Source organism: Mugil cephalus, chromosome 10 (assembly GCF_022458985.1).
Source record: "Mugil cephalus isolate CIBA_MC_2020 chromosome 10, CIBA_Mcephalus_1.1, whole genome shotgun sequence".
Lineage (NCBI taxonomy): Eukaryota > Metazoa > Chordata > Actinopteri > Mugiliformes > Mugilidae > Mugil > Mugil cephalus.
In genome coordinates, this window is record NC_061779.1 from 25924129 (window position 1) to 25932853 (window position 8725).

Sequence of the window (8725 nt, forward strand, 5' to 3'; positions counted from 1 at the left end):
ATAGTAAATATTCACTTTACTCATTACAACTGGTTTTGTGTGTTGTCGCTTGGTGGAACTGCCCAGATGACGAAACCATGTCGCCTTTCTTCATATCAGTACTTTTCCAAACACGGATGACCATGTTTGAACTTGCGTGTCCAAACAGACATGATTTGATGAGGGTCCACACATTTTCCTCATCCTGTAGCTTCCTGGGATATCTTCCTCCAGGCGGGAAGGAGGGAACATGGAAAATATCAGGACAGCCCAACAAAAAGACGGAGTTCCTGAAGGTTGCAGATCACTCAGCTCTGACAAGCTGTGACAAGTGCTGATGTGCCTGTAATTCAAGCTACCGCCAAGCCTTCTTTAAAGAGGACATACTCAGCCTCCCAAAAGAGGATAAGGTTGTAGTGTTTATGACTAACAGGTAATAATTCCAGGGCTCACCGAAGGTGCAGTTTGGACGGCAGGAAGCTAAGCGCCCAGAGAAGGTTGGTGTTATTTTAATGACATCCTTTAACTGCCTCACTTAGGTTCAAGGGTTTATTGAGAGCTTGTGTTTAATAGCAGTCAGTCAGTCAGTTACTGCCAGGTGGACATACAGTTTAACAGTTGAGCTCTAGAGTGTAGATGGCGAAATGAGAAATGGGAAAAATGAGAAATGATATAACTGTGAGACAGTTAACAATAAATAGAATTAAATTCATTAAGGTAATTTCAATTCAGTTTTGCCATGATGACACAAAGACAATACACAGACATTATACAGATTATTTAATATTACATATATACCTCAGTACTAGCAGTGAAGTTAGCTTATTTGGAGAATATTACATTCAATTCAGTTTTATTTATATAGTGTCAATAACAATTCAAATTATCTCACTTTACAAAAACTGACCTGAAAACTCCAGAGCAAGCCTGAGGGCAACGGTGGCAAGAAACAACTCCCTTTTAACGGGAAGAAACCTTGAGCAGAACCCAGCTCATATGGAGGGACCCATCTGCTGAAGGTCAGCCGGGTAGAACAGAGAAGATAGAGAGAAGAGAAGAAAAAAGATAAACAAACTTCTGTCATAGATACATATATCGAGCTAAAGGAAACATAGGATCTGATAATACAACATATGCTGATGACTGATCTTATGTGACAGTTTGAGAGTAAAATAGGATTCATGGGCAGGTTGATTGATATAACTCTTAAAATAGTAATTTTTTAAAAAGTAATTTTTATGTATTATAATTTTACCTTTTTTATTGACTGCAACATCAATTTTATAATTACGTTTAAATAATATTTTTAAAATGAATAGACAATATAAATCAACTAAAGCAACTATGCAACAGTTTTATTTGTTTTAATTCCAGTCATGCATCATACTGAATTGCAAGAGCCAGTATTGGAGTGGGGGCGTTAGTATCTCAGGACAAGATTTTGGTACTAGAAACTGCACCATTTTGCCTTTTAATTTCCAAAGTCAGTCCATCTCTAGCAGCTAGATAGTTGTCTGGTTGGAAGGAGACATCTGCTCTGTTCAATTTTTAAACTGTGCTGAAGAGTTGCTGGGACATGACATTTGTTGTTCATTGCTGTTAAATGTGTGATTCCATATTCTAAAGCTGAAGGGTGAATTTGAACAAAGTAAATGAACATTTTCTAAACTAAATGAACTCTATACACTAAATTCCTTGCTACTATACAAATAAGTCTTTAGATGCTTTTTGTTGTCATATGAGTAACTGGCAGGCTGTGTTCCAGTACCCATCACAGGATCTTGGGTCTTGGACTGAACAGACCCTGCAGACTCCAATCTATTCCGCCTCACCTTCAGAAAGGACAATCTGTTAACTTTTCGTGCTTGACTCTCAACCACCTCCTGGAGTCTGCTTGGGCCTGTGGTCCTTCTCAGCCAAGTATGTTTAGCTTACGGGCAGTATTAGTCTTACACCTTGGTTTTAACATCAACACATATGCCTGCCAAAAGCTTAACAACAGCACAACAGTACAAACAGTACAAACTGGACAGTGGTTGATTAACAACCTGTACTATTAGTTTGCCAGAGAGAGAAAATACGTCAGCTAGCAACTCCTACTTAACAACAACGACAGTGCTGCTAATGGGTGTAATGTGTTGATGCTGAGTGATGAAGTAACTAGACCTTTTGTTTGGTAACTGACAGGAGACGGTCAGCCAAACCTAACGTGTGTGTGCGCGCTTCGTCGGAGAGGGAGGGGACAACTAGAGGTGGATCATACCACTGCAGTGCAAGGACGGGGGAGGGGCTTTGCCATTTTATCATAGACGAGCTTTTTTAAAGAGAACAACAACAACAAAAAAATGTTTCTTCAGTTTTTATTTTAGGGGTGCTGGGACAAAGTTTAGAGGTGCAAAAAATACACTTTACAAGATGGTGTGAACATATATGTCAAACTGTGTCCCACTGGGGCCACACATGTCCCGCAATGTAATTATATTTGGCCCTCGAGTTCTGTTAGAGCAGGCATGTCAAACATACGGCCCGCGGGCCGGACCCGGCCCGTTGGGTCATTTAATCCGGCCCGGCATAAATTTCTGAGTATTTCAAAAAAAATAAGCGAGTCTCTAGCTAATTTCTATTAAAAGTTGTGATTTTTTAAAATAAATACAAACCAAATGCTCCCTCCGGCCGCTAGAGGGCAGTAAATGTGTAAAAGCGCTCACGTCAAGCATGCGGCACTGACACGAGTTAGTCACAGGAAATAAACATTCGCAACGTGATGTGTCCAAGTAAAAATAAACCGGCAATCTTGCTTCACCATTCACCACTACTAAACAAGTTATCGGTCAACACACCCTTCCCAAAATGGTACTGTCAAAAAAAAAGAAGAGTGGACACGGAGTGCAGAGTTTTCCAGGAGAAATGGACCGAGAAGTATTTATTCACAGAAGTGAATGCTAGCAAGTTGCAATGTTCAAAGAGTTTAATATTCGGCGCCACTCATCATAAAGACAAGTATGTCATATTAAAGACAATTAATATTGTGCAGTATATTCTCAACTTCAGTAGGCCCAGCATAGTAGTTTGATCTGATGTAGTCTAATCCTATTGCCCATGCACTGCTATAACTTTTTTATTTATTTATTTATTTTATTTTATTTTGTATTTCTTTTTTCATTTATTTCAAAGCAGTATGACAATTAAGGCGAAAATATGTTTTTTTTTTATAGCTCCCACTTGAGTTTGTTTAGTGTGGTGAGTTGGTTCAGGTGTAAAACTGCATTCACTCAACTGTTAAAATAAACCAGTTGTTAACACATTCACGGCCAAACATGAAAAATCATTTTTTCCCATTGTTTTTGAATAAATGTGTTGTGCTTAGAAAAGATCCCTTGTCATCCGTGATTATAATATGTAGGTTAGGCTACAAATGTAGGCTGAATGATAAAGCATAGTACTGAAAAACAACGCTAAATATTTGGAGTTGACATTCTTTTACTGATCCGGCCCACCTGAGAACAGAAAGTCTGGATCCGGCCCCAGAGCCAAACTGAGTTTGGCATGCCTGTGTTAGAGCCTTAGAGCTGGCCTGACAGTACATATCGTATGCACCGCTAATACTGCACATCCCAGAATGCTTTACGAGTTTATTGGCGCGTCAATCAAGACCTGCAAGCGTCGTCTCAAGACATCTATTAGCAACCATATGCTACCAGTCACCTCGGGCAAATTTAATCCACCCCTCCCAAAAGAGGGTCAAACCATTGACTGTACGTGTCAGACGAAAGATGGAAAACAGGAGCTTTCAAGACAGGTGGGAGGCAGACTGTTCATGAACGAGTCAACCTGGCTGTAACGAAACTTGTTTCTACTGTTTGGTTGTTGGCCTGTGAAAAGGGATTTACAACGAAAACAACTCGAAATAGTACAGATAGGGAGAGGGATAAGATTTTTTTTTCTTTAAATAACAATAAGAAACGAGTGCCACTGATGTTTTTTTTTTTTTTCACGCCTTTATTAAGCGTTGCTTGTTCCCAATTCAGTGTTTAAGCACCTTAAGTTTGTTTTCATATGAAACAGTTTCTCATTCTATATCTGGAGAGAAGGGAAAACATTTTGTTCAGAATTTAAACTTGTCACAGTTTTTAACTGTTTGGCCCACTGTGTATTTGAGTTCGACACTCTGTTAGAGGCAGAATAAAATTGCAATTGTCATGATGTGAGTGACATAGATTAACACCTAATTCAGTGTCTCCAAAACTATAGGTTTTGTTGGAAGTTCCTAGTATCCGGTACCAACCAGTTCCAAAAAATGAACATGTAGAGATGGTTTTGCTGAAGCCAGTGTCGGGGCTGCATAGATGTGGCAATAGAAGTCTGCACGCACTTAATAGATGTATTCATGCCAATGCTATTCCCTAATACGAATGTCTTTTTATTAGGATAATGCATGCTGTTCCATTAAAAATCACTTCATGAATGATTTGAGCGACGTTACAAAGAGTTCACTTGGCATCAGCGATTGTCAGAGCTCAGTCTGATTGTCCAAGGCCCACCTTGCAGTTTACCCAAATACAGAAAACCAAAAAACAGAAATGCGGTTTTACACAGTGTCAGGCAGATGATTTACACTGCCACAGACAGAGTAGTCTGCAATAAACCTTACTGCATCCTTAAATTATTTTGACATTTTCAGATTGCATAGTGACTTTCTGAGGAGTCTGTTTGTTTGTCACTGACGTGAACTGAGAACAGCAAAGGAACTGAAGCTGCTGAGGCTGCATTTTCATCTGTTTCGTGCAACAGGGAGAAATCCAAACATCGACTGAGTCAGCTCACTGTCTTCAGGATATTAAAAAGCACATAAATCTTTCTTGGCCTGAAGGCGTAACGTCTACAGTGCTGACTTGTAATTTTGTCTGAATTTCTCTCTGATCAAAAACATGCATTCCAAAAAAAAGGGGGAAAAAAAGCTGATTAAAATGGTTTAAGCAGTGGTCTTTAACAGGGTGTTCCCCACACTAATTTAAATTTCTTAAAATACACATTAACATGGATTCAATATATTTCAATAAACAGATAAATGGAAGACATTATCTTTCAGTCAGCACTCATTCAGTGATACAGGAGCTGTCTGGACAGCACACCGTTCACACAGAGTGCTACACTAACCAAAGCATGTGAGACAGGTGTACAGAGCAGGACCCGCCCCATCACTGCTGTGCCACTCAGGATGCCACATATTAAACGCTGGCTCTGTCAGGTTCCCCTGAGAGCCTGTTCAGTCCACAGGTGAAATCCTACACTGATGCTACAATAGTAGCAGAAGAGAAGCTAACAGTGCAGCTCGCTCCCATCAACCAGCTACAGAGGCCAAGATGGAAAGTTTTGTTTTATTTTCTTTGTCTGTCAATTATACACACACGACACATTTTCTTTAACACTGAGCTATGTTAAGGGACCTCAGCTAAGAAATGTGGGGAGATTGCTGGTTGAAACAAATTGAACAGTCCTCTCACCACTCGCTTTCCAAGCATGTAGGAGTCACTGTGAAATATAAATGTGATGGCAAACGTGTGAATAAAAAAGTGTCTAAATAGAAATGCTAGGAGGAAAAAAATCAAATCTGTGTATATATATATGTGTGTTTGTGTGTGTGTGTGTGTGTGTGTGTGTGTGTGTGTGTGTGTGTGTACACTATATATATATATTTCTTTTGTTTTTTTTTTTTGTTTTTTTTTTGTTAAAATTTGTTCTTCCACAGTGCTGATGTTATTTCTGTTGACAGTTTAGTTGAGAATAACAGCACCAACAAAATTCAGTTAAAACTGCCAGTTTGTTCTGATAATGTCGGAATGCTGCATTCAAATTCAGATTTAAAAAGGTACACTTTACAGTAACAGACGACAGTCACTGTGGGGCCCTGCAGATTCACTTATTTGTTGTTTGAACCTGAATGTAAAAGGCTGATTGCTGTGTGTCCTGTAGCTGAACAGGTAAGTCCCTGCAAGGAACACCAAAGATTTACTCAGGTCGTCATAAATACTGCATACAGTACAGTTTCAATTTCTGGACCAAAGTGCTGGGCCAGCTAGCAGACTTTGCCATCCTCGGTCATGTTTGTACAAATTTTGAAACAAAACATAAGAACCGTCGTCAAAGTGTATGCTTTACATCTGTGGAAAATGTAATACCATGTACCATTTCTATAAAGGAGGGATGACTTTAATACTGTCTGTCACCCTCTGGATCTGTCAGGTTTCAAGAGTAATGTATGACCACTGACAATCTTTTTTAGAGAGAACATTTATGCTGAAATAAGCTGACAGAGTGTCACAACTCTGAAGTTGGGACAAGAGACTGTCCACCTCTGAGGACATGGATTTCTCAGTTTGGTATTTCTAAGGTTTTCTGATATTTGTTTCCTTTTTCTCACAGTTCTGTTTCTTGTTGGAAAATGAGTGGAATCAAACTGGTCCGTTGCCCATGGCATTTCTTTTCTATCTCCATTCTCACATTATTGAGCCTGCTGTGCTCAGGCCAGGCCTTGCCATGGACAAACCCTCCCATCAATCCTGAGAAGCACTTCACGTTTATGTGGAACGCCCCAACTGAGCTATGTGACATCCGCTTCGGCATGCCCCTTGACCTCTCCTACTTCAGCTTTGTCAGCAGCACCCTGAAAACAGCGACAAACCAGAGCATCTCCATATTCTACACTGACCGTTTTGGCATCTTCCCCTATGTTGATGAAGACACTGGAGAGATGTATGATGAGGGTCTGCCACAGCTGGTAGACCTGCACGAGCACCGGGAGTTGGCTGAGGATGATATTGAGTATTACATCCCCACTGACTACCCAGGCCTTGCCGTGCTTGACTTTGAGGAATGGAGGCCTCAGTGGGTCCGAAACTGGGGAAGCAAAGACATCTACCGACAGATTTCCATTGAAAAGGTCAAGAAGAAAAATGCGTCATTGTCTGACGATGAAGCGGAGGATCGAGCAAAGATTGTGTTTGAGCGAGCTGCTAAGAGGTACTTTAATCGATCCATCTCGATTGGGAAGAGACTGAGGCCAAACAGACTTTGGGGTTACTACTTGTACCCTGACTGTTACAACTATGACTACAACCAGGACATGGTGGACTTCACAGGAGAGTGTCCCGCCATAGAGAAGCACAGGAACGATGAACTTCTGTGGCTCTGGAAAGAGTCCACGGCACTCTTTCCTTCTATCTACCTGGAACTGGTGCTCAGAGACTCCTATCAGGCCCGGCTATATGTCCGCCATCGCATCCAGGAGGCCATGAGGGTGTCGACCCTCCCCAACAGCACCTACTCCATTCCCATCTATGCCTACATAAGACCTGTGTACAAGGACAGCATTGACGACTACATGTCAGAGGTCAGAGACCCCCTGGGCTTTTATCACCTTTAGGTGCAATGTACAGTATGTTTTATATACGTAATACAACCACAATCTGGGATTGGCTGTGACTGTTTATGAACAATCAGTAATGAATATTATTAACTACTGTCAACTTTGATCATCAGTATATTTCTGCTCCAGAGAATTGAACTTCTTTTCCCAAAAGCTTGAGATGCTTTAAAAAATAAGTATTTAAAGGAGGATTATTCACACATGTGTTTTTCTAGTCGTAAATATTCTCCTGTTGTACAACTGTCCTGTTTTTGCAGTTTGATCTGGTTAACACCATTGGAGAAGCTGCTGCTCTTGGTGCCGCCGGTGTCATTTCTTGGGGAGACATGAACGTCACAGATACAGAGGTAGTTTCATCCCATAGTTTGAGATGTTTTTAGCTTTACAACCACTGATTGATTTAATATCCCACTACCCTGAAGGATTCCTGCTTCGATGCCCGACGTCACTTGAATCAGGTCATGAACCCCTACATCCTGAATGTCTCCACGGCCACTCAACTCTGCAGTGAGGCCCTGTGCCAGGGCCGAGGACGCTGTGTGAGAAAGCACTGGGATGAGGATGTCTTCCTTCACCTGGACCCACGTCGCTACCAGATCGAACCCACTAGGCGTCATGGCCACCTGACTGTGAGGGGTGGCCTTTCACAGGACGACATCAACTGGTTCGACCGCAGCTTCGACTGCATTTGCTACAGCAAGGAGCCGTGTCGATCGGTCCTGACGCTCAACGTCATCTATGAGTCTGTCTTCACAACAAGGAATCAAAGTAATGACAGGATGCGCCCTCTCCTGTTGGTGATAGTACTAATCTGTGTGAAGTATGCTATGATATGAATATGAATTATAGCACACCTAACACCTGCCAGATGAAATGAGAGGTTATTAGTTACTGCCACTCCTCTGTTGTTTTAGCTTGTTGCTCATTTCTTCTGTAATTTCTGAAATTTTTGATACTTTTGTATTTTTTCTGCATTCTCACTAAAGGCTATTTATAATTAAAGCTTTAAAGCTTCTCTACCCAACACTCATGCTGCTATTGTATGTTATTTACTGTGCTCGTCTCTGTAACTTGGAGTGCTCAGAAAGCCAACCTCAGGTCTCCAACAGACACCGTTTGTGCTGCACTGCATACTGTGGTCCACCAGAGGGAGTCACAGATCTGTTTACGCACTTAAACCTGACATGTTTTCTTCTCTGGTCCACATGGCATACTAATCTTTCCACAGAGAGGGAACAATAAAGGGACAAAAAAAAAACCCACTAAACTTGAACTGAATTTATAAAACTGTTTGTTTTTAATGTGACAGAACAACTATTG

General features: G+C 41.0%; 1 protein-coding gene across 3 annotated transcripts; it reads left to right on the forward strand.

Moving 5' to 3' along the window:
- The first annotated feature begins 213 nt into the window (after positions 1-213).
- On the forward strand, positions 214-8431 carry LOC125014402 (hyaluronidase-5-like). 3 transcript variants are annotated; one of them, XM_047595408.1, is made up of 4 exons: positions 214-476; positions 6403-7369; positions 7663-7752; positions 7828-8431. In XM_047595408.1, exons 2-4 carry the CDS (start codon positions 6422-6424, stop codon positions 8239-8241), a joined length of 1452 nt encoding a protein of 483 aa, XP_047451364.1. In that variant the 5' UTR covers positions 214-476; positions 6403-6421; the 3' UTR covers positions 8242-8431. The 3 variants fall into 3 exon arrangements, with proteins under 3 accessions (XP_047451364.1, XP_047451363.1, XP_047451365.1); XM_047595407.1 differs by lacking the exon at positions 214-476 and adding an exon at positions 3635-3778; XM_047595409.1 differs by lacking the exon at positions 214-476 and adding an exon at positions 5744-5960.
- The last annotated feature ends 294 nt before the right edge of the window (positions 8432-8725 follow it).

Coding starts and splice junctions, on each gene's coding strand:
- LOC125014402 (XM_047595407.1), top strand. CDS start 3,753: ATGGAAAACAGGAGCTTTCAAGACAG. Junction 3,779..6,402: donor AACAGGAGCTTTCAAGACAG/GTGGGAGGCAGA, acceptor TTTTTCTCACAG/TTCTGTTTCTTGTTGGAAAA. Junction 7,753..7,827: donor TGAACGTCACAGATACAGAG/GTAGTTTCATCC, acceptor ACTACCCTGAAG/GATTCCTGCTTCGATGCCCG.